At 41.0% G+C, this 27,278-nt stretch overlaps 1 protein-coding gene across 1 annotated transcript in view; it reads right to left on the minus strand.

Annotated features, from left to right (window-relative positions):
- The window catches only part of LOC136944231 (E3 SUMO-protein ligase NSE2-like), a 52,900-nt gene that overhangs the window by 10,318 nt on the left and 15,304 nt on the right, over window positions 1-27,278 (minus strand). The window contains exons 3-5 of the mRNA XM_067237912.1: window positions 14,033-14,189; window positions 13,771-13,865; window positions 13,325-13,431 (exon numbers count right to left, since the gene is read on the minus strand). Of these exons, the coding sequence (XP_067094013.1) occupies window positions 13,325-13,431; window positions 13,771-13,865; window positions 14,033-14,189 (359 nt within the window). The remainder of the gene's footprint in view (window positions 1-13,324; window positions 13,432-13,770; window positions 13,866-14,032; window positions 14,190-27,278) is intronic.

Below are 27,278 nucleotides of genomic sequence, written 5' to 3' on the forward strand. Positions count from 1 at the left end.
TTGCAGCATTAGGAGGTTATATTTACTGAAATCAAAAGCTATTTCAATCAAAAACATCTTAACAGGGCAAGTTACATGTTCACATACGACCCCTTCTTTGATATCACCTTCACAATTCTTGCATCCATTGAACTTGTGAGTTTTTTGAGAGTTTCTGCTTGAATTTCTTTGCAGGATGTCAGAATAGCCTCCCAGAGCTGCTGTTTTGATGCGAACTGCCTCCCACCCTCATAGATCTTTTGCTTGAGGATGCTCCAAAGGTTCTCAATAGGGTTGAGGTCAGCGGAGGATGGTGGCTACACCATGAGTTTCTCTCCTTTTATGCGCATATAGCAGCTAACACATTATTTGCAGCATGAAATGGTGCATTTTCATACATGAAGATGATTTTGCTATGGAAGGCACGGTTCTTCTTTTTGTACCATGGAAGACAGTGGTCAGTCAGAAACTCTATATACTTTGCCGAGGTAATTTTTACACCGTCATGGACCCTAAAGGGCCCAACCAGCTCTCTCCCCATGATTCCGGCCCGAAACATAACTCCGCCACCTCCTTGCTGACGTTGCAGCCTTGTTGGGACATGGTGGCCATCCACCAACCATCCATCTGGACCATCCAGGGTTGCACGGCCCTCAACAGTAAACAAGACTGTTTTAAAATTAGTCTTCATGTATTTCTGTGCCCACTGCAACCGTTTCTGCTTGTGAGCACTGGTTAGGGGTGGCCGAATAGTAGGTTTATGGTTTATTATTAAATTCTAGGCTATAGAGCCTATGTAGCCTAGGCAGTGGATAATACATTTACATTACATTACATTTAGTCATTTAGCAGACACTCTGATCCAGAGCGACTTACAGTAAGTACAGGGACATTCCCCCGAGGCAAGTAGGGTGAAGTGCCTTGCCCAAGGACACATCATTTTGGGGAATCGAACCGACAACCTTCTGATTACTAGCCAGATTCCCTAACCGCTCAGCCACCTGACTCCAATCATACTGTTTGAAAATGTGTATTTTGGTTTTATGTGGACTATTAGGCTACTGTAACATTGGGACTCCAGTTTCAAGTGTGGATGGTGGGTTATGCAAGGGCAGTAGCGCATGTAAAATCAGGGCACTACACTGCGACCGAAATGGTCGCATTTGCGACCTTTTGAAATGCCATTGCGACCGTAATTTTTAAAGGGTCGCAAATGTATCACTGATTATTTTTGTGCTTACCTTAGGTTTTATCAATATACTATGATTTATTATGAACATTTATTAAAACAGTAATGTGTATTTTAAGAACATGTTTTAAAACATGCTCTGAGCATTCAACAGATGAAGTTGGCTTCAGCCCCGCAACCCCCACCCGGAATGGTGTAGCCTAACGTTGATAAAATAAAATAAAATCAACCTTTTGTCAAGACGAACGCAGCAATCGCATATAGGCTCCTCAAATCTGACGTGTTAAAATGAAGCGGACAATTCGCAATGTCAAACGGCGCATGTGAGTGAGAAGAATGGACAATACGGACATGAATTTCGACACCAGTGGCTCGAAGAATACCAACGGTCATAGGTGCCATCACCAGCGTATTAGTATTGCCAAACATTTTCGCCACCACAAGGTGCAACGTGTAGCCTATTGAAAAGTCTAATGTTTTCGTATCTCTTCAGATTCCTCACTACATAAAATGTGGTTGTCATTACAGTTTACTTAAGTCTTCTAAATTAAATAAACCTCATAAGGTCTGCAAAAAAGTAGTATTGCCAGGCAAATGAGGCAATACTCGTTTCAAAAGTAGTATTGCCATATGGTAATACTGGCAATACTGACGGCGGTGGCGCTGGTTAAGGTAGCCTACCAAGACGGAGCAATGCGCACTGTGTGTACTGTAAATTCTGTGGGCCTTCAATTGCAGGACTGTTCAAATTTGTAACAGCGTCAAAACAATTCAAACGCGAAACATTGAATCTTCACAATGACAGTGTGAAGCACGCGAAGTGTAGAGAAAGGTAGGGCCTACATATCCCGTAACGCAGCAGCACTCCCAATTGCATTTCTGCGTTATTTTTCCTTAAGAGTTCAGGAGTCTGCCCATCTGTGCCCCACCCATAGCATGTTGAAATCTAAAATAAATTCATTTTGCACTTCATAATGTAGGCCTACTGTAAATCATCTACTGTAAATTGCAGTAAATCTATCACAATCAATGTTACAGAAAACAAGAAGGCATGTGGTTTAAAAGATGGCAAGTAATTAAAGGTCCCATGGCATGCTGTTTTTGGATGCTTTTATATAGGCCTTAGTGGTCTCCTAATACTGTATCTGAAGTATCTATCCCGAAATTCAGCCTTGATACAGAATTACTGCCACTACGAGCAGTCCCACGATAAGCTTTCCTTAGGACATGTCATTTCTGTGTCTGTAGCTTTAAATGCTATGAGAGAGGTGGGGCTAACTGCCTTTGCAAACCATGATGTCTCTTGAGGGAAAAACAATATAGCGCTCGCATGTCGTAGCTCAATTTGTAATTGATGGGCCAAATTCTCTGTGCGGGCAAACCAGAGAAAGGGGAGGTAACCTTTCCCCTTATGACGACATAAGGGGAAGATCTTTAGATCTAGGGAGTCAGGTGGCTGAGCGGTGAGGGAGTCGGACTAGTAATCCGAAGGTTGCCAGTTCGATTCATGCCAACTGACGTTGTGTCCTTGGGCAAGGCACTTCACCCTACTTGCCTCGGGGGAATGTCCCTGTACTTACTGTAAGTCGCTCTGGATAAGAGCGTCTGCTAAATGACTAAAATGTAAATGTAGATCGGAGCATTTGAGCTTTCATTTTCTCAAAAGGGGAGAAAAATACCCAGGGCTTGGTTTACACCTATCGAAATTTCTGCCACTGGGGGACGAAAGGCAGGCTAGGGGAACTCATGTTAATGTTAAATAACCTCATAATGTGAAGTTTTCATGCCATGGGACCTTTAGAGTGCACATCTGTATGCAATACAGGTTCATTACTATGCAGAGCGGCTTACTATAAATAATTTGTGCAACCAAATCATGTTTTGCGCCAGTAACTGAAAAAGTTAGTAGCGCAAGTGCCACCAGTGGAAAAGCTTAGTGTACAGCCCTATAAAAGGAAAGTTGCATTTAATAAATCAAGTAGGCGGTCTATATACTACAAGTAGCCTGACAGATCATTTAGAATAGCCTACATTTTGTTCTCTCTAGATCTATGGACTAAATAAAATAAGGCTAATCTCGGGCACTGAATTGTGCACAGGATTTCTTCTCTTTTATGAGATTGTAAACCGTGAATGCATCTTTCAGGTTCCCCAACAATGAAAGCATTCCATTCTGATAGGAACTCTTTGTACAAAATATGGGAATTCGTTGGAGCCAGATGTAAGAGGTTGTAAAATGCTCATTTACACCTCTCGATATTTCAGAAATGCTATTGTAAGCAATTTTATTGAGTGGGCTGTTATGATGTTAGGCAGGTACTAGAAAAGGGGGTTGTGTGTTTGGTTGTGAAGGAGGAAGTCAAATAGAGTGGAGACAATGAAGTGTGACCGCTGAATCGAGTAGTGACGGAGCCCTGTAGTCTGTCAGTGTCTCAAATTATTATAAATAATAAGCTTTCAAGAATGATCAGTTATACTATTGGGAATCCAATGATCATAACAGCCCATGCTGTCATCTCCTTTTATTAGGCCGACCTTATCATATTCATACATGGTTTAGCCTACCATTTGCAAAATAGTTGCAAACTAGAGAGGGTACAATTTCTGGGGAAATTGTAGGGTGTGCTTGCTGCGTCGGTTGCACAGGGGTCCGTTTTTGAATGAAATTTTTACAACTGATATTTCAGTATATTTTATATAAAAATTCACTTATTATTTATAAAGATTACATAGATAAAAAAAAAAAAAATTGCTGCTCATTTACAACTCAAAATACTAAGAGTGAAGTGTAGAATGAAATAGTTGTCTTCTCATTTCCTAAGAGGGAATGGTGATCAGAAGCCTCATAGTTGAATCAAAACCAATACATTTGGCAGACCAGTGTAAAAATTGACCTAATCTCTATTACTTAAACCTCCTTTCAAGTTTTTCCCTTCTCGTGATATTTTCAGGCATTTAGCCTACTCATATTGCACTCATTCATTAATAAAGAACCCCCTTTGAAGATTATTCCAACAACGACATTACCGGCAGTAGAGCTATCTCAGATGGAATCGCGATTCAAACAGTACCATCTGCTAACTGAAAATATGCCCCCAAAAACGTAAATAAGCTTGACATTTATTTAGTGGAAAATCGTTCATTCATAAAAAGCTCACTGGTAGCGATCATTGTCAGTAACAACGCAAAATGCAATATAGCCCTGTGTGGAAAAGCTGCCCCGGTAAACTACAGTACAGTACTAGACAACTGCTGTGTTCGTCTTGGTAGCGATTGCGTTGGTTGAATTTGATTTAACGACTTTTGATTTAATTGCGTTGGTTGAATTTGATTTAACGACTTTTGATTTAAGTAAGGGGAGTGCCGAACATGTTCTGTCGCCGTTTGACTTCCTAAACAGCTGTGTTTAGGAAGTGTGTCTCGCGTAGGCTACAGCGTTGCAGTGAGCTACACTGGATTGAAACCAAAGGTAATGACAATTTCACCAACAAATCGTTTACTTGTAATCTAATGTCCTAATAAATCCTAAAACAAAAATTTACTTGTGAGGAATGTTTATTTTAACGATTGAAAACAGATGCATCATAGGCCGCTGTAGTATGTGTTGCCCGGGCAACAGAGGCTAATGTCATGATGCTAATGCTTCAGTGAAATAGTAGACTGTTTCCGAAAGTAGATATACTTCCTTATATCAGCTTATATTGTACATTACACTTCACAATTGGGTTTCATATCACAAAGGAAAATGATTAAATAGTTATCACCCAGGGCTGCGTTTCCCGATAACAATGGATCGTAGCTGTTACGAGGGTTCTCTACGATCAAAATAACAATCCATTGTTATTTCTTACGTGCGTTTCCCGAACATGCTCGTAAGGAGAATCATCATACGTGTCACTTAAGTTGCACTTAACAAGACGCTGTCCATTGTACTGAAATGTGATTCTTCTGACGCAACTTTAAGACTTTAAAATTAAAACGTCAACCAAAATAATTGACGAATTACGGTACACAAAAAATATTTTCTGTCGCTACAGAAAACTTTACATTTATTATAAGCTACTTATTTTAGTACTTTTCAATGTAGGCTACATTGTATGATGCAAAGACAAGGTGAACGTGCAAACTATGCTGTATCTGAGTTTTACACCGGTGTCAGGACCCTGCAATCAGCTACATAGGATGCTAAATACCAAGAGGAGGTCTTGGAAATTAAGTGGGCTCGTCTCCAAATTGAGGTGAGGAAGCTCTTGTTTGAAGACATGAAGTTCACAAGGCCCTCCATTTCTGTGCCTATTCTTCTGCTCAATCAACAAGGTAGTGTCAAATTGAGGTTACCTTATAGCCTAAGCATACAATGTTTATTTAAATTAAGTAAAGGCTGAATTGTGTATTGTATCATATATTCAGTGTTGCCTGTCCAATCCTTACATTTTTACATCCTTACAGTTTACCTTGTAGATCCATGTGAGGAGCAGGAGCAGGTAGAACAAACTCCCATAAAACAACAATTTCTCAAATTACTCTTCTTGGTACTCCACTTCCCATAGGCAAATACATATATATGAGTCCTATATTTACTACTTGATTGAACTACAAGGTTAAAAACCATGCATATAAATGATATCACACATGGCATGTCCCAGCTAGCAGCCTAAATAATTCAATGTACAAATACAAGCATCTCAATTCAACATATTTACTGTCTTATTTTCTAGTGTTGACTATATCTACAATCTTGCATAGGCCAACAGCTTTCCAAGACCATGTTTGCAATCTCATGATTCTCACATATTGGCCACAAATGACATTGTGACAAATGACAAACACATAACTAATGAATACCCCATGTCTTCAACATGGAATCATTGTTTCTGACATGAATAATCAACTCTACTTTAATTGATGGTTGATCAATTATACTCATTATGAGTGTAAGATATGTCAGATGACATCATGATATCATGATGCTCCTGAACCTCATACAAGCAGACCTGCAGAGGCTAACAAGGAGGTCCTTTGCACTGACCCCTGCAACCCTACTGGCAGTATTAAAGTTCTAGGCCACTGGAAGTTTTCTGGAGGTTCTTGGAGATGGACATGGGCTCTCCAAGGCCTCAGTGTCAAGATCTGTGCAGGCTGTCACAACTGCATTACTTTGCCACATCCCAGACCACATCCAATTCCCCACAACCAGAGGGGACACAAGTCAGCGGTGCAGGACTTAGGCTATCTTCAATGGCTTTTATGATTTTTGTATGAGTTTTCACTCCCTCCCAGTGTTGTGGAAAAAACATCACACTGCTGTAATTATGAAGACGGAGAAATGATTATGGATTATATGATTGAAAATGAACCTCTTAATCACCTTTATTACTTTTATTTGCTATATTACTGAAAAACAGATGCAAAGCTGTTGACTGATTAGTATTACCACTAAAACGTAGAAGATATAAAGGCCAAAATGTGGAAGTCCAGATAGATAGAGTTTGAGTGCAAGAGAGAGAAGTATGTGTGTAGGCCTTTCCCATGAAGGACTACAAAGCCCAGATATTGAGAACTACAAGCGCCAGACATCAGGGGACAGGCAAGGCCTCACGAGGGCCCTGGAAGGGGAAGGTAGAGGAAAAGTACTGGCAATGTAAATTTTGTGACAATTGACCAACCGGGTGTGAAATACATAAATACATCTGTGACCAGATATAATGTACCAATGATAAAATATCATAAAATAATGGAGAGTAAATATATAAGCAAATGTCCGGAGAAAAACATTTCCAGTCTGATCTCGAGACCACACTCGCGTTTGTTGGAATCAATCCTTTGTGTTAGATTCGAATAAACACTTTGCATTATACTTTGCTGCCGTTTCCATGCTGTTTTAAAACTTGGATATTGGGTAAAAACTTATTTTTGAGATTATTAATCCACGACACCAGCCCCTTCACCCTGTGTGACTTCCCAGTCAACACTGTGGAATCCTTCCATTTCCTGGGCGCTACCATCTCCCAGCACTTTTTGTAAATCTCTCTCTTAGAGGCGCTTTGGATAAAAGCGTCTGCTAAATTTATACATGTAAATGTAACATCAGCTCCCTCACCAAGAAGGCACAACAGGATGTACTTCCTGTGTCAACTGAAGAAGTTGATCTGTCAAAGACAATGATGGTGCAGTATTGGGTACTGACAATGATGGGTACCATATTTGAGTGCATCCTCACCTCCTTCATCACCATCTGGTACCCTGCCTTGGACACACTGTTCCAGCCACTCCCCTCCGGCAGGAGGCTGCGGTCTACCCGGACAAGAACCTCTCGCCCAAGGAACAGTTTCTTCCAACTCTCACTGACTCATGTCTAAATGGAATTAGGCATAACTTGAATCCAGGAAAAGAATACCACATTAGGCCAAATGAAGTACGGGAGAATTGGACTGCACCTCCCTCTTCCCAGGTAGGCTATTGTTTCCGCATATACACTCTATTCCTCTTGTCTGCATTTACATTTAGTCATTTGCATGTTGCATCTGCATGCTCACATGTTTTGTTGCCCTCCCACCCTCTGCTTCTCTCAGGCACGCCAGGGGGATCTGCTCGTGCTTCTGCTCAGTCGTGACCCTCAAGGACTCTTCCACCACACCTCCAGCCCGGTAACTATCCCGTCCTTACCCACTTCATTCAGTCTTGATCATATTCTAGAGAATGACACTCTTGTCTTCACAGGACGCTAGGCTCGGCCTCGCTACCAGCTTCCCCAACGTCAGGCTCGGCTTTGCCACCTGCCTCTTCATCCACCGGGCTTGGCGTGCTACCAGCCCTATAATTCTAATTAACATCTTCAATGTTCAATTGTTGTTGTGTTATTGCACTCGTAAAAGCGTTACGTTAATGCATTTCTAGTTACTATTGCACATTACAACAGCCATATGTCAATGTTATAGTATATGTGTAACCTAAATTTACTTGAGAATAAACCGGATTCTGATATTGTTTCGGCACTTAAACTTGTATGGTTCACTAACAAATATCCCAGTTCCAACGCAACTGGTGGAAAAAGAGAACCAAAATAATCTTATTTTCCATCGGAAGTAACTTTCAGCATTAGTCTAATGTAGTTTTCATGGTCTGCCTACGTGCGTCTCCACTGAGTCTCTGCGCTACGATGCACTTAGCGATCTACGACTGCTCTGGAGCTCTCGTTAATCTACGAGGATTATCAAGTGCCTCTTTAGCTACGATGGTTTCGGGAAACGGCCCGTACAACTAAGATCCATCGTACGATGGACTCTACGATCAATTTAGGCTTACGACGCTTTCGGGAAACGCAGCCCTGGCATCTTTTTGATTGTGGCGTTTCTGCAGCTGCCTTGCAGTAAAGCTAGCCTAGCTATCTCCCAGAAGTTAACAAGCCGCTAAACTAATGTTCTGCTAGAGGTAGTCACGCGTTTTTTCGTGACATATAACGTCACGTCAGTGACTGTGGCTAGCAAGTTAGCCACCGTTAGCTTCACTTTTCGCCACAAAAACGTAGTTTTAACTTACACCATGCAACGGAACGTAAATAAAAATACAAGCAACTCAATCACTACCAAGACGAAACTTTTGACACCGACGTTTTCTAGGTAGTCCAAATATTGACTGTTGCTTAGGGGTTGGAAAAGAAAGAATAATAATAATATATATATGAGAGAACAAAGGTTGTGCCCTTGCTGAAGGCAAAGCACACCCAATTATATTTTTTGCCCGCTGCAGGCATCTGGTGTGATATATATCAGTAAGTGAGGGGAGATGTGTGTGAATTATATATTTTGCTGATTTCCTGACTCTGTCCAGCGCCTTTTTGTCAGCAGCGGTGCAGCTGCTAAACCACACCAGAATGTTGTGCGAAATGATACTCTGGACAGAACAGTTGTAAAAGGATAAAAGCAGCTTCTGGGGGAAGTTGATTTTGTTGAGTGACCTGAGAAATTACAGCCGCTGTTGTGCTTTCCTTTACAAGGGCTGTGGTGTTGGTTGCCCAGGTGATGTCCTGTGAGATGTGTGTCCCCAGAAATTTGAAGTCCTTAACCCTCTCCGCAGTGTCCCCATTGATGTAGACCGGGGCAAGGTCAGTCCTCTTCCTACGGAAGTCATGGAGTCAGGTGGCTGAGCGGTGAGGGAATCGGGCTAGTAATCCGAAGGTTGCTAGTTCGATTCCCGGTCATGCCAACTGACGTTGTGTCCATGGGCAAGGCACTTCACCTTACTTGCCTCGGGGGAATGTCCCTGTACTTACTGTAAGTCGCTCTAGATAAGAGCGTCTGCTAAATGACTAAATGTAAATGTAAAGTCTACCACCACCTATTTGGTCTTAGAGGTTGTTGAGAGACAGGTTGAGCACCAGGTCAGTGTTTGCTCTATGTTGATTTTGCCGTGGCGGCCCGCCACAGCTAAATTTCTGCCTCCACTGTATCAGAAATAGGGCTGTACAAAATGTTAGGCCATCTATCAGCAGTGATTGTTAGAGTGCATGCCGGAGAATCCGACATGAAATCCAAAAAATCAGTTTTTGGATTTCATCCCTGTAGGCGGACTCATCATTGTTGTGAATAAGTCCTACCACAGCGGTGTCAAACTTGATAAAAATATTGCTGTCATGAACTGGGGTGCAGTCGTGAGTGTATAGCAGGGGACTCAACACACAGCCCTGGGGGGCCCCAGTGCTGAGTGTGAGGACAGAGGAAAGTTGGGAGTCCAGCCAAACTGACTGGGGACGGTCTGTTAAGAAGTCGTGGATCCATCTGCTGATGTTAGTGCGACACCAGTCTTCTGGGGATGATGCAGTTGAATGCAGAGCTAAAGTCCATAAACAAACTTGCGTAGGTGCCAGGATGTTCAAGGTGGGTCAGCACACAAAGCAGGGCTGAGTTGATGGCATCCGCGGTTGACCTGTTTGCTTTGTAGGCGAACTGGTGCTGATCCAGTGTGGAGGGGAGGGAGGCTTTTGTGATTCAGCAGCAGTCTTTCAAAGCACTTCACAACAGTAGAAGTGAAGGCCACTGGTCTTTAGTCATTGAGGCTTCACAGCTGATTTTTTCAGAAACGGCAGAATGGTGGCAGATTTGAGGCACTTGTGGATGGAGCAGATAGACAGAGAGGGGTTGAAGATGGAGGTAAATATCTCAGCCAGCTGGTAAAAGTAAAGTGTAAGTTTCATGCTTTTAGTTGATTGGTTGAACTCTTATTGGTGTTGGTCACTTCTTACAGCAGGTGAGCATTGGTTATGATGAGAGAAAAAAAAGACGTTTTTTGGGAACGAAGGAAGCTGTTATTAGCCTATATAGGTCAGTGTTTCCCCTACTATTATATTAGGGTTGGTTGGTCTGAAAATGGCCCGGGTGCTGTTCTATGCCTCCTGATGCTTCCAGTGAATTTGTCCCGGGAAAAAACGTTAGGTTTTCTCCTTTTATGGTATGCTCATGAATATATAGATGGGCTGCGTGCTGATTGGTTGGTCTACAACGAGTGAAGCTGCAGAGCAAAGAGCAACACAGCCAACACTCACTGAAACGTCGAAGGTGGAGACTTGAAATAAAAACGTACAAATAAATCTATTGTGTCTACACAACACTGTTTTCAACAGATTGACTAGATATCATTTGAAATGATTACGTTAGTTGTTTCCACTTCTGTTGTCGAAGCAAACAGGATCGACTTAGGTGGGTAACGTTAGCACTACAGCTTAGCAAACAAACTATCATGATTCAACTCAGCTTCAGTTAGCTCTAGCTATCTTGCTGAAAAATAGATCTGGACAAACATGCATCTTGAATTGTAGATTTACATGACAACACGGGTTATTTCTTTGAATGAAACAGTCAGGAACATGAAATAACGTTAGCCCCATTGCCAGTAAACTAAATCATCACACATTCTACCGATGCTAGATACAGGCAGAATACGTTAGCATTGCTAATAACTGTTAGCGACAACATCATACTACAGCTTGCGGTTGTGATGAACATAAGGTCGGAACAGCACCTTTTTCAGCAACAGGTTCATAGCAAATCCTGCTTTACATTTTCCCTGGTTTTCAAACTGTCCTCGGTGAAATGGTTCAAGCAAATGTGTAATTGAGGGTCGAACTGCACAGGGATCTTCTCATACTATGAGTCATAGACAAACATCACAGCCCGTCGAGTGTTTGGTTCCTTGGGAAGACTCTGAAAAGTGTCAGCATTCCCTGTACAGGCTGGAACACTGCATTTACGACCGTAGTCCATTTTCAATATCCTTGAAAAACGTTCTTCTTTGTAATTCCGTGGAAGTACACAGAGCAGCGCGCAGCAAATTTTGGGGCGTGACAAAGGTACAGACCAGAGCCCAAAAAGCCTTCCGTTTTACAGCTAAATTTTGTGAGATTTGCATAGGGAAGAGGTGTCAATGGACTTTGGGGTTCACTTTATGTCCATTTTACCCACTGAACTGTCGTTATTCAACTGTGACAAGGTAAATTCCTCTCAAACTGGTCTATAGCTTTCCCTTTTATTCAACAAACTAAATGGCCTCATGTAATTTATCTTATTTATTCGATGGCATGTCATTTCTGTCACAGGGCTCGACAATAACGATGGCCCGGGGCCAGTAAAACGTAACGTCGGGTTAAACGTTAACGACTTAACGTTACAGTTAAACTAGCAACTCACTGGCCCGATCGGGCCACTGCAAATTATTGATTGAAATTTTTTTTTTTGCATTGTAATAGTTAACATCCTTCATATGTTTTGCTAAATGCATAAATAACTTCAGCTTGTGGGGGGCACAGTTGGCAAATCAAGAGTTGAGTAGTGAGTGACGAGTGGTTGTCAAATTGTAATTCTCTAATCTCGATACATTTTTTAACAACTGGCGCGAGACAATAAAGTGACGATGGCAGCAAAGTAGAGCTACGAGCTCAAATGGAAGCATTTTTTTATGGAACGAAGATGCACTGTGTCGTCTGTCATATGTTCCCGTCTAAAGCAGACAAAAGTGGATCTTTTTACACAGGCACCGGCAATTTTCGAAAACAATCCCTGACCAGCCATGCTAGCAGACAGCACCTGGTTTGCGTGACAGCTATGCCGATGGTTGACAATCCATCTTCCAGGCCGTTGACCATGCTGGTCAGGAATTTAAATGTAGATGCCCATCGTGTTACTGCACAACTTATAACAACGGCATATCACGTAATTAAGACGGGCCAGCCGTTCACCTCGTTCCCCCAGGCTATTGAACTGCAGCAGAAGAATGGTGTCGACTTGGGTACTTAGTATCATACTGATGAAATGCTATGGAAGCTTTTATATATTAGCATTGAGGGACCAGAGGTTTCAGTTTCAGCCTGACAGAGTTGTGCAGAGATGGCTGTCAGCGGGGAAGAGAGCACGTCATGTTTGAGGTTAAAAGTCAATTGTTTTGCTGACTATTACCTTTTTATTTTTTATCACTAGAAATGTGATTTCATTTTTGTTCTTTTTATATCCAGGATGTGTTTAATAAATGGTTAAACATGTTAACAGAATAACACAACTTAGAAGTCTTTTGTTTTGTTGTAACAATGATAAATTACAACTTTTGGAGGGGGGGCCAGTAAAAATTGTCTTGGGGCCAGTAAGTTTCAAACCCACTGGCCCAGTGGGGCCAGTTCCAAAAAATGTTAATGTTGAGCCCTGACTCGACATGGTCGCCGTCCCCTCCCGTCCCTTCCCCTGAATTGCACCAACAACTTAACACATAACTTGAACCATAATCGGGCAAGGTACAGTGCAAGGTAGTCAGTGCAATACTGGGTGATAAAACACACATATCTAGGATTGAGTGCAAATATTGTTTTCTTTTTCTTTCCTTCAATGCGGCCGGCGCTCGACACTTCTAATGATTAACACAAAACGACCACACCTCTTTGAAGGCGTGAAAAGGTCTACAATCTTTGAAGCCGATTATCTAGGCTAGAGCTTTCCAGGTTTACCAACATTCAAATACACATATTAACTTCTACTATTCTAAGATTTCAATGTATGACACATAATTTGAAAGCTTACAATCTGCACTTTCACAGTCTGTTAAAAAAACTGAGAAATATCCCAAGTGTTAGTACTGTGATAAAACGCGTTACAGCACGGAAGAAAGGCAACTGACCGGAATTTCTTCCTGTTATCGTGTTTGGTCTTGATCATGCTCAGAGCTGCTTCCTGGTCGTAGTAATGGCAACATTTCCTGTTCTTCACTGGGTTCTTCATCTCCACCTGCAGGAGACAAAGATCTAGTCTCAGAGAAGCACCAACACACAGCATCTGACCAAGACTATGAGAAGCTGCATAGGGTTGGGGTTTATAACATGTGGGGGGGGGGGGGGTTCAGTTAGTCTGAATGTGAAAGGGTGGTTTGTGATCACTGGCTCTCTAAGCAGTTGAGTGCCATTGTTGAAAAGTGATAGACAATAACCATATGGCAACATCATTTTGCAACACAAAAAACATTACTCTAGCCAAATGAAGTAAGAGTAGGGTAGCATAATGTGACTTGGTAGCACAACTATGCAGTATATTGGGTACTGTACTGTAGTGTGAGAGAAATGAACTGGCCTGAGTGAGGGGACAAATGAAGTTCACTTGACTCTGTGTCACAGCAATGTCTTCGTCAAGCTCCTCCTCCGTATCCTCTGCTGTGTTTGAATTGGCTAAAGAAAGAATTGAATGTCTTACAAGTTATAGATAAAAAAAAAAACTAAACTGACAGTAATTTAACAACGTTACATGTCTTAGTCAACAGAAGACAAATTACATCTACATGCAATTAACTAATTAAGTTGTAAATTCAAATATTGTTGGTATTGTTGCATCCTACCTTGTTTTATGGAACTTCTAATGCTCTCCTTGAAGCTGACCACCTTGTCGTGGTTTTGTAACTCAGCATCAGAGAGCCTGCTCATAGCCTCAGTATACTGGTCTCTCACCCGGTCACTCAGGGCAAACAAAGCTTCAGGGTACTGCTGGTGTCTGGCCTGAGGTGCAAAACAAACTCACTTCATATCCCTCAGAACCTAAAGTGTTTAGATGTGTTCCCTCTAGGGATGCATATCGTGTAACCGTTAACCGACAACACGAATGTTAACCCTTTCCAGCTGGACCATTCAAATATGGGAACTTAAAATCCATGGCTCCTGCCTTAATATCTTAGCCTTCCAATCACCAATTTTATTTATGAAAACTGCCAGATACTCCATGACAACATAAGCTAAACGCACATATAATTTGTTAAAGTATATCGTCATCATGGTCATCCATCTTTTGCCTAAGCGGAGTCAGAGAGGATACCATGGGAGACAGTGTTAGATCTACCGCTTCTAATTGAAAACTGCGGCAATATTTCGAGTAAAGACAAGTTTCTTAACATGGGTAGTAAATTGTCAATTAAAAGTAAAATTGTGTCTTTTTAGTTATGAAGCATTTGTAGGAGTAACGCAATTTTTTCACAACAAAATTACATGATCCTGCTTTTGCGTTTGTGCCAGGCAGCTACTGACCGTAGTTCTGCATAGCCTTGCTTTTTGCAAATTTCTGTAAAACTAGCTAAATAAACATTAGCTAGCTACACTATTTACCTTTTAAAATAAATATCTATAACTTGTTTGGCCAATTTGGTCGATTGTGGAAGAAAGTCAAACCTTTTTAGTTATGGAGAGGAGTATAACTAGCTAGCGCCAGCTAGTTTTTTTTTGGGGGGGGGAGTTCCGTTTTTCCACTAATCACTATAATGGTCATAACTTTTAAACAAAATAAGATTTCTAATCTGTTGGCCTTTCTACATTGCCCACAGAATTATGCATGTTTCATATGCTCTAAGTTTTCCTATATCTTGTAATAAAAGTGGTTGAAAATGAAGTTGTCTGATGAAGTATGGCAGACGAAGAAGAGTATTGTTAAAATTGCTGCGTGAAATCTTCTTGCCAAATGATGATTTGCCTTAGTCATACGTATATTTATATAATTAGAAAGCCATAGTTCTTCTCTTCAATATGGTATAAACAGTTCAGGTGTATGATTTAATACGAAAAGTAATGGAAATAAGAATATGCATATTCATATCATATCCTAGCACCAGATTCTTTTTGCAATTTGACTCCGGCTGGAGTAAGAATGTGGCCTGGTCCTAACAAGACTCTCATACATTTCATTTGTACAGAGAGTCTGGGATTGCTCCATTGACAAGCATTAACTTCCTTGAAGGCGGGTACTCTGTTGAAGTTTAAAACTATTGGATATGCCCAGAGCAGGGCTCCAGACAAACTTTTTTTACGAGGAGCACCGTAGCTCCTGACTGAAAATCTTAGGAGCGCAAGCAGAAAATTTAGGGGCACACCTTTAAAATCGACCTGCAATGCAATTATTAATGTAACTAGAGAGGGTACAATTTCTGGGTAAATTGTGGGGTGTGCTTACGTCGGTTGCAGATGGGTCATTTTTACAACTGATATACAGCGACGCACCACACAAGCTTGAGTTTAAATACATTATCTAATGTGACATTACGTACTGTATGCAAGTCTTAGCTATTCATTAAATGTATGATGCACTTATCAATCAGTCCTCCTAGAAGGGGCAATTTTAAACCCTTTTAGGGGTGCTCAAGCACCCCTAAATTTCAACTCAGCACCCCTAAAAATAATAAAGTCATAAAAAAATAACAATTATTATTGTTTATTATCATTTGATGCTGGTAGTCTTTAGTTTTTTCATTCATTCAATATTTTGCATAATAATACATAAATGAATTAATTGTTATCCAGTGAAATTAGGGATTTATTAGCGAGGGGGTTTAGCACTTTTGCAAGGCACTGTATTCATGTCACATTCTCATTGGGGGCTGAGCACCCCTGAAGGTCTGATCCTAGAATCGCCACTGTCCTACACCACACTTGCTGAGCAACAGCGCAAACACATGCAGGGATACAGTAGCTAACAACGCTAGTGCTAAATAAGTATTTAGTTAGCTGCTCGGCTCCATGACGCCGGGTAAGAAGGGCTCGTGAGACAGCTCACCAAAAGAACGAAGGGGAACCCACTTGTCTGGCAGATAAAGACATGTTCGTAGGAACCTTCCGTTTTTTCCAGAAATGCATTTGCATTTTAAGAATGTGGCTGCATTATTTGACTCATAAACGAAATTAGTAATCAATCATCCTATTTGCATTTTAATTTTCTTCTTCAAGAGTGCTCAATCTTTCACTTAATTAAAATGAAAAAGAAATAGACATTTGAGATTTTATTTTCAAAACATGCCCCAGCAAATAGATACCAAAATTCAATTTGAAATGTAAAATTTTAAGAACTTCGCTGCAAAATTGTGACCACAATTCAAATTCAAATGCATTTTCATTTTAAGAACGTGGCTGCAAAATCGTGACCACAATTCAAATTCAAATGCATTTCCAGAAATGCAAAATGAACGAAAAAGCGTTCTGAGCGGCGCAGCAGAGTGACGTCAGTAGCCGCTCTTCTTCAGCTCCCTGCTGACCGAGCTACCCATCTTGTTTGGTAGGGGGCGGTGTGCACATCTGCATTGCATTACATTGCAAATGTGCCGGGAAATTTATTGAATTGCCCGGTCTTTAGAGCAGCGTTCCCCAACCGGTGCCCACCGGTGCGCGGACCGGTACCGGGTCATTTCGTACCGGGCTGCACAAAAAAGAATTAATAACATTATTTCCTTTTAATTGATTATCAGAGTCTGAAAGACGTTTTATTCTGAAAAATGACCTGATTCTCTCCTTCTCCGCGGGCCTTTTCCCCTGAGCAAAAAAGCTCTGCAAAGACTTGTGTTTACTCATTTTTTAGCAAGTTTGTGGGCTTTATTGAGCGGTATCATGCGTGTGTCTTCCTCTTGACACATGACAAGTGATAGTTACCACTCAATGAAGCCTGTTTGAGACAACAACTCTATCGGTGTTTTGGATGAAGGCTATCCTGAGATCGCCACTAAAGCACTGAAAACCCTGCTTCCATTTCCAACATCAAACTGGATTTTCTGCCGTGACAGCAATCAAACAAAATTATGGAATAGCTAGGCCTAAACTGGATATAAGGAACGCACTTCGGGTGTCACTGTCGTAGTTTATAGTCACACACAACAGTGGGACTGACACATCGAAAGCTAGCTAACAATATAACGATGGAAAACCAGGCTAAGAAACTTAAAGATGGGGCTGAAAAATTAAGAGACAAAAATACATCACACTAGACATGGTTTTGTCAATTGAAAAAACGGCTGTTTATTTTACATAAAACTCCAAAAACTATTTTTCGCTCAAATCAGCGAAACAATTTTTCTCGCGCGCTCGCATTAGGTGTGGAAGTCACTAACTAGGATCACATCAAACCCAGAATGTGCATGCATTAGCAGCGCAGCTGTCCAGGGCCTATCTTTCCTCCCAGTCCGTCCCTGCCGTTCCGTGAAAATATGTCTTACATGAAAGCGGTCTGTGGCGCAAAAAAGGTTGGGGACCGCTGCTTTCGAGGACGCATCACAGATCATGGCGCTCCCTCAAATTGTGCAAACACTGTTAGAATTAGCTGAGCAGGTAGAATCTAATAATATATCTGAGTCTGATGCCCGTGACCGAGTAGAACAAGTCATAGAGAGCTTGGCTGCATACTCTGCCGTCACAGATTTACACATTAATACTCTGCCACTGTTTAAGTCATTGTTTGACATCAAGTTGCTCAGTCTGTGATACGTCCTCTAAAGACCGGGCAATTCAATCAATTTCCCGGCACATTTGCAATGTAATGCAATGCAGATGTGCACACCGCCCCCTACCAAACAAGATGGGTAGCTCGGTCAGCAGGGAGCTGAAGAAGAGCGGCTACTGACGTCACTCTGCTGCGCCGCTCAGAATGCTTTTTCGTTCATTTTGCATTTCTGCAAATGCATTTGAATTTGAATTGTGGTCACGATTTTGCAGCCACGTTCTTAAAATGAAAATGCATTTCTGCAAATGCATTTGAATTTGAATTGTGGTCACGATTTTGCAGCCACGTTCTTAAAATGAAAATGCATTTCTGGAAATGCATTTGAATTTGAATTGTGGTCACAATTTTGCAGCCACGTTCTTAAAATGAAAATGCATTTCTGGAAATGCATTTTAATTTTCAAATTTTACATTTCAAATTGAATTTTGGTATCTATTTGCTGGGGCATGTTTTGAAAATTAAATCTCAAATGTCTATTTCTTTTTCATTTTAATTAAGTGAAAGATTGAGCACTCTTGAAGAAGAAAATTAAAATGCAAATAGGATGATTGATTACTCATTTCATTTATGAGTCAAATAGTGCAGCCACATACTTAAAATGCAAATGCATTTCTGGATTTTGGTAACGATTTGTTTCCATACACGTAGTCTAGTGACTTTCAGAGTACAAGCACAATGCAATACACTCTCGGATTCATTGTGTTTTCATTTAAAATCTGTTTTTGTTCTGTTGTTGTTTATGCTGCTTTTTACAAATCAAGGTTTGTAGAGTTGTTTGAGCGTTTGTTATCAGTAAAAAATTCTAATCTAAATTAGCATCTCTAGTTCCCTCTATATTTATCTTTCACTAGCCTAAATAAAACCAACACAGCTTTCTTTAAAGATGGTGTAGGTAATGTTGAAAGAGAAGAACGTTTTGTCATATTTGCCTAAATAGACTTCACATCTTGATAGCAACCACTACATCAAGGTTTGATGGTAATATGAAATCAATCCGACATCTGTGGGTGTTGCAGGACTAAAATAAACACAACAAATCATTAAGACCATTATGAGACTAATGACTGGACGGGCTACCTGTCTGTCTATCTACCTGCACGCACTCTGCCCCTGCACTAAATGCACGTTACTGTAGTTTTCAACCAGCAGAGGTATTCTAAACAACCGAACAAGAGGCACAAGAATGGCGGAGAAAGAGCAGGCAATAAATTCAGTTCCAGATTTCACAGTTAAAAGACGAAAGAGAAAACAGACAGTAGTTGAAAAGGCTACCAGAAAAAAAGAGATTGGACAGTAAAACCTGAGTCAATATCGGTGTTGCTTTTCAACACTAGCAAGAACTGATAGATTTAAAGGGGCTGCAAAGTGACGCCATTGTAGCCGTATTTCTCTTGGACCGGTAAGTTATCTGTTTTGTTGTATTCTGGGGGGAATTTCTTTAAAACTCTATTATAGAATTTCCCAATACTAACATGCTAGCTTGAAAGTAGTGAGTACTAACATTAGCCATGTTTATGTTCATTATGATAGTGTTGTGTATGTTCTTACATGTGAATGCAACATGGGGTAATTTGTGAAAAAAAACAATGCTGCTTTCTCCAAAGCGCTCTCTCTCTCTCTCTCTCTCTCTCTCTCTCTCTCTCTCTCTCTCTCTCTCTCTCTCTCTCTCTCTCTCTCTCTCTCTCTCTCTCTCGTGGACTAACTACACTAGTCTTCCGGCATTTCTATAGTCAGGCAGCGTGTTCGTATTTTGTGGGAGTGGATGGGATATTATGGTTTTATTCCTTTGGAATAGAAGCTAAAATAGCTAGCTTGGCAAAACTTGCCTACAGCAGATTTTAACTTCTGATGCCTCGGCTACAGCAAGATGAGCATGGGTAGCTGAGCTTTAATGTCACTTAAAGTGAATTCTGAGTTTTTTGTCTGAAACACATTTTAAAAAATGGGAATGTATTGCTTAAACATATTACAAAGACTGCAAACTATGTAGTACTGAATTGTGGAGTTCGACCGTTAAACGTTTTCTCAACTTGTGTTCAGGATCTTTTGGGCAGGGCTGAAACTATGACTTGATGATGCAATGGAAGCACTGAGCATAGCCCCTCCCCTAACTAGAGAGCGCATAAGCTGTTTTTAAAACTAATAAACTGTTATTTATTGATAGCCTAACGTTATTTGGCTTAGCCATGCTATTAACATATTGATAACATGCTACTCTGTGTGACTAAAGATTACAAACTACAATTATCTATTTACCCCACGTTTAAAAACTACAAGTCCCACATTTCACAAGTGGTATTCGCCAACACAGTAGAGTTTTATGTGATGATGCAGTCCAGTCAGAGATAGAGAGGTGAACAACGCTGGGAAAAAGTATCCGTATAGGCCATGGGCGGAGTGTGGCTTCTGGTGCTTGAGCCCCAAATGTTCAGAATCAGGTTTATTGTATAGTTAAACTTTTGTACTTTTACTTAATTTAAGATCTGTAAATTCCGTGTTCGTATGTTATACAAACACGGAATTTACTGTGGCAGGGAGGTGCAAAACACTAAACATATACAGATCTTAAATTAAGTAAAAGTACAAAAGTTTAACTATTTCTAAGAACTAAACAATCTAAGAATTTAAATATAAAATAAAATATATATAAAAATAAGAATAGAATGAGCAGCGTGAATGGTCAACATAGTGCAATCGGATACTGAGATAAAGTGGCTTATGCATACTGAATTGCCATTAGATGGACTTATAATAGTTAAATAAGTGAATGAATGTCAATGGGAGTCCTTGGCCTTGTTGAAGAGGCCAGTAGCAGATGGAAAGAAACTGTTTTTATGGCGTGAGGTTTTGGTCCTGATGGACCGCAGCCATCTGCAAGAGGGGAGTAGCTGGAACAGGGAGTGACCAGGGTGGGAGGGGTCGGCCACAATCTTCCTCGCACGCCTCAGGGTCCTCGAGGTGTGCAGGTCAAATGTTCTCAAAAGCACAGAATAAGGTTAAAATAACTTTGGGTTGTCATTTTCGACACGTGCAGTCTACGCACCCTCACGGTCAAAAATTTTAGTATTATAGTTCACAACATCGCAATTAAAAATATATAGATATAATTCACAATTTATGAAACAGCAGGCTATCTGTTGATATGATAATAGTTAAAGTGCAATGCCAAACTGTAGGTAAGTGTAAACTGTAGTTGGTGCTTTATTCAGAGCTTGCTTGCTAGCTAACCACTGCAAAGTTGGCTAGGTTTGAGCCATGATGACGATCACTCCCCCACTGAATTGTCTAGTAAACAAACCAGACATGTAAAAAACTTACAAATTCATGTCTGACTGCACAGAAAAACCTGTATTTTAAGCTCAAATTAATGCCAAACAAAATTCTACAGTAGGCATGGGTCAATGTGTGATTTTGGTGGTAGGTAATGTGCTGTTCCTCAAAGCCTCACTGTGCCCCTTATTTGTATGTGTGCTACAAAAAAAAACAATTAAGGAGCACATGTACTCTTTGGGGAAAAAGTTAGCGTAGAGCCCTGCAGACGTGTTCAGTGTGAATAGAGCCCCAGTAGTTGACGTCACGCAATCCCAGCATGCACCGGTTATCGACATTTTGGCAGGAAAGTGGAGAGCAAAATGGAGCGCCAGAGTGTACATACTAGGGGTGGAACGGTACACTGAAGTCACGGTTCGGTTCATACCGCGGTTCAGACATCACGGTTCGGTACGAGTTCGGTACAACGGAGAGAATAGCAAAACAAACCAGGTTCCTCTACGAGTGAATACGGGCACATTGTAGATGACATGTAAATTACGATTGCGTCAGTATTTCTTTTGGGCCTCGTTCCAGTGATTGGCACACCTGGGTGATGGCATCGGATATTTTTTGTCATTTAGCACACACCAAATGCGTTATATGCGTTAGTATGTTAGATGTATTTTCACTCACATATTTACATTTAGACATTTAGTCATTTTAGCAGACGCTCTTATCCAGAGCGACTTACAGTAAGTACAGGGACATTCCCCCGAGGCAAGTAGGGTGAAGTGCCTTGCCCAAGGACACAACGTCAGTTGGCATGACCGGGAATCGAACTGGCAACCTTCGGATTACTAGTCCGACTCCCTCACCGCTCAGCCACCTGACTCCCACATATCCCACAACCAGTGACGTGCGGTAATGTCAGTAAGAGGCTAGGCACTTATGAAAGCCAGATTACCTAATTACCTTCTTTTTTTTATTTTATAAAATAGAGCTTGGAGAAATTCCTCAATTTTTGACTTGAATTTTGCGGGGATTAAGTTTACAATGTAGCTGGTGTAATGACGTTAGCTGCGCAAATGTCCAGTAACATCTCGATTTTAATTGGTCCATGTTTGATACGTAACATAGGTGATTACTGGCTAGGGCTGTCCCCGACTAAGATTTTCTTTGGTCGACCAAGACTCGACTAAACACTTCTGAAAATCGACTAATCAAAATTTTACAAGTTTTTTTTTTCTATAAATATCACAATGTTTTTCATCAAACCCTTTTGTGTGATTTTTATCCTCACTGTTTTAAGAGATAATATGAAAGAAATATGTAAGAAGGGAGATTGACAACTAGACAAACATAAATGTACAAACATTTTCCCGATCTGACCCAATGTAGCTGCTGGACATTCCAGATTCAGCCGCTATAAAATAAGCTATTACTAATAACAAGTCTCGTGTCACCAGTCCTGTTGTTACCGAATGCCGATATAATACAAATTACCTGTTTGGTTATTATGTATTATCTCTTACAATGTACTACAAATTTAAAATATTGTTTGTTTAACATGCAAATCATCAGAGCGCGCTGATCACTGCCTGGAAACGTGCAGCATGCGAACTTACGTAGAAGCCAAGTGGGGAACGGTGCAACAGAGTAAGATTTTGTTGTCTTGGCCGGAGAAGATAATGTCATTCGATTTGGATGTGATTCTTATAATAGGCATATTCATTTTTTAACCCAGCGCGTTAGCATGAGCGAAGTAGGCCTAGGCCAACTTACGTTTTTCAGGTGGTAGGCTACATCATATTCAACGTCGAACTATCAAAAACAAACCGTTGTTGGCAGAGTTTGCATTCAACGTTTTTCGAGTCACCCGGTAAATGTAAATGTACTTTAATGAAATGCTGCCATACCACAGATTTCTTTGCCATTTTGACTAATAACACCGACAAAGTAGGCTATGGCAGAGTTTGTAGTTCGGCAGGCAATTGTGCTCGTGCCGTGTGCAAAAAATCGAAACAAAACAAAGCGCAGATTAACGAAAGGGAAAACAATAACACCTTTTCTTTTAAATTATATATTATTAGAGTTGCTTTATTTGTCTTAAATAATATAATCTACAATTTCTGTATAACATTTCTTTAATTCAGCAATGGTGACACAAGCGGGAATCAGATCTCACACTGCCATACGGCAGCTTGACAAAAAAAAAATCTTAGTCGACCAAGAGCATATCGACCAGAAAATCGACTAATTGACTGATTTGGAACAGCCCTATTACTGGCATAACATATTTACGTGCAAAGACACTGCAGAGTTGTGCTTTTCAACGTAGGCCTACATGTTGAAAAAGACAGGATCAAATTGCTCAAGTGAGTTTTTCGTTTGTCGTCCGCAGGGAGCGGACAGTAAAAGCACTGCTTATTAGGGTTCCTCCGGTAGGAGGGAACCCATTGTTTTTGTTAGTAATCCTATTATTAGGGTTCCTCCGGAAGGATGGTCACCCTACTTGACACACGCTCAAGCTTGTGAGACGCACACACATCCTTTCTGGAAATTGTGTGCTGACCAAGACCCCACCCTCGGTCTTTAGCTCCTGTTTCATTTAGCTTCCAATTGCAGCTCGCCGTTACGAATATTTTTTTTTTGAGGTTTGTGCACTTTTAGACATTTTAGATCGTGAGCTTGAAGTGACGGAAAACCAAACTTGAAAAGTAGCTATCTTTTTCTCTCTGTGTTTATAATTAGTGAATCATTTTGCATCTCGGCGAATTCTTCAAAAAGGTCATGGAGGGCAGCCTTTAGGAGAAAAAAGCAATTCCCCACAGACCTGATCGGCTCAGAATTTGGATTTGGGTTGTGAAAGTCTTCGTAATTGGAATGAGTTCGAAGGCCAGGGAGACCCCATAGGCTTAGGCGGCAGCCATGTTTTGGGTGCGTCATGTTCATAAGTTCACCATTTTACAGTTCTGTCTACACCAAAAAAGTCGAGCAGGGCAGCCTTCAAGAGATGTGGGAATTGTGCATTTAGCCAGATGCTCCGATTATTTTTGTGATTTGTGGACTTGCAATTGGAGAGAGACTGCGTCCCAGGGGTACATTGTTTTGACGTTAGCCTCAGAGTCAGACTCGGCTCGCCCACTGGCAGTAAACAATTTTGTATTTCACTCAATTCTACTCCAAAACCGTCAGGGATGCTTTTTGTAGACAAGAGCCTGCTAAAGATAGCCAGTATATCTGATTTTTCAAGGCGAGCCTGTTTCATTCGTCTTATGCCCTGAGAAAGCGACCTACGTTAGCCAGGCTAGTTTTGCCAATTTCAGTAAGTCAGGCTATTTAAGGGTCTCTGACAGTCAGAATCACTGTTTACAGGCAAAGGTCGAGCTGGTCTTTTGTCAGATGTGTATATATTGACCAGTTTAGAGCTAAATACTCTTGCCAGAGCCTGGAATCGAACCCGTGTTTTGAGTGATTTGCATAGGTCTCCATCAGGTCAACACATTTGGATTCAAGTTCAAGTAATGCCACTGCATTTCACAGTCAAAACTGTAGTTTATATCAACTGTAGATGGAAAAAGCTTCATTTTTCACAACTGACATGGACCCTTTCTTAACTTTTACAGGTCTGGAGGGTCATGCAGAGGCCTGCTCAACAGAGTTCAACAGAGGATGCTGAGAGCAACAACAGAGGATGCTGAGCGTAACAGAGGATGCAACAGAGGATGCTGAGATCAACACAGACCCCTTGCTGGACTACCCCTCTCTAGCTGGACAGATTCTCTTCAGCCCTGACCCCAGGACAGCTTCATCCAGCTGGCCTGCCCTGCCTGCCTGCAGGCCATGCTTGCCCCTGCCTTCCAGCCATCCAGAGACATTCACCCCACAGACACAGTAGCTCTGCAGACTGCTTTTTTGAGGACATTGATGAAAAAGGACAAACCAGCATTTTTTACTTTGATGAAAGTCTAAATGTTTAATCCTTATAAAACCAGTTCAAGTGATAGACTTTTCACCTGAATCCAATGATTATTCATCTGAATAAAAACCACTCAAGAGAAGTACTGCTTCTTGGATGATTTGTGCTCTGCATCAGTACATCTCACACATTTGCCTTTGTTTCCATGGGATTAATGGAATTGCTAGTTTCGGCTCCACCATTTCCACCATAGTGTAATAATAAATATAATTTAGGACAGCAATTACATTTTGGTGTTATCCTTTCGCATTACACACATTTAGTCATTGTTCTTAAACTCAACCGATTATTGTCATTTTACCATACTGTTCATATTGAACAGACATCAGTGTAGACACCCTGTGAAGCCCCCACCCCCCACTCCAGAGACAGTTGGTGACAGAGAGGTGCAGACATTAAGTTAAACATGCCTTTTGAGTAGAGTAACAAATAGAGACTAAATTTGTAAATGGATGTTGAAACTCAGTTCTCTGAGTTGGTGCATGTCAGTTTAGGCAAAGGTAGCCTTTTAAACCTCTAGGTAAAAAAAAAAAAAAAAAATCAGATTTGATTGGAACTCTCTCTTTTATACATTTATAATTGGATTTGACATTGAACAGACATTTAATTCATTTAGCAAGTTGTTTAACTCAAACAACCATAACACAGTACATATGGTATACAAAGCTGCAGTCAGATTTGGCTAAATTGTTAGCTTGGATGTTATCTTTACATATAGATGGGGTCTTGTGTTTACAAACAATGAGGATTCGCACACAGCTTCAAGGCAGAAAGAAATGTTCCATTTCACTTTTACTGTACCCTACACTTTTAATGTTCCCGCCATCCCCCATTTCTGAATAAAGTTCGATTGATCTGATTTGTTGATTTATGTTACTACGAAAACCAGTTTATCCAAGCTAACTAACATTGTTTTTAGCTAGCTTGCATTACCATTAAATCGCTAACAAAACATTAGCATTCTGTTATAACTACTGAAGTTATTCTGTTATAACTACTGAAGTTATAACAGACTACAGACCCAGACGTTTCGTTTGAGTACCATATTAAGCAAATTACCAGAACTGCATTTTTCCATCTACGTAATATTGCCAAAATACGAAAATTTCTCTCAAAGGATGATGCCGAAAAACTAATACATGCATTTGTTACGTCCCGATTGGACTATTGCAATGTGTTGTTCTCTGGCCTCCCAATTACCCACCTAAAAAATCTACAGCGGGTGCAAAATGCTGCTGCTAGACTATTGACCAGAACAAGAAAGTTTGATCACATAACATCTACTCTTGTTTCTCTACACTGGCTCCCTATCCAAGCCAGAGCTGACTTCAAAGTTCTACTACTAACCTACAAATCTTTGCATGGATTGGCACCACTGTATCTCTCCGGTCTCCTTGCACCCTATTGCCCCGCAAGGACACTTAGATCTCAAGATGCCGGCTATCTGGTGGTTCCCAAAATTAAGAAAAAAACAGCTGGAGGTAGGGCGTTCTCATATAGAGCACCTCTTCTCTGGAACAAATTACCCGTCTCAATTAAGGAGTCTGATACTGTTTCGACATTTAAAATTAGGTTAAAAACGTTGTTGTTTAGTAAATTCTACGACTGTTAAAGGTAAGTATGTTACTAGTTGGAGGCAACGGGGGACGGGTTGTTTCCATCCTTATTCTATAAGTATAACTTATTTTAGAGTTCTCTTCCCCTGGAACAGATTTCATGTTCCAAACGAGGGGGGCTGTCGCTGTCTTGGTGTGTGGGGTTGCATCAAATTCCCCTTTTTTGCTCTGTTAAATTGCTGCACCAGTCCACACTTGACCGGTGGGGATCTCATTCTATTATGACTGTAACTGTTACCTGCTCCTGGCATTCTCTAATCCCTGCTCTCCTCTCTCTGTCCCCCCCCACACACATCCCTTGTGGTGTGGGGGGTTTGAGTTGTCAGCACCTGCCTGGTCGTCGGTCAGCCAACGCTGGACCTGGTCGCGAGTTTCCCGGTCCTGTCCTACATCTATAAAGTTGAACAATGGATTTTGGTGTTTCAAAACCCATCGACACTGTATGACTATGTTTAGCCTGTGTTCTGCTCCTCTCTCTCACCAACCGTCTCTGG

This window comes from Osmerus mordax, chromosome 6, assembly GCF_038355195.1.
Source record: "Osmerus mordax isolate fOsmMor3 chromosome 6, fOsmMor3.pri, whole genome shotgun sequence".
NCBI lineage: Eukaryota > Metazoa > Chordata > Actinopteri > Osmeriformes > Osmeridae > Osmerus > Osmerus mordax.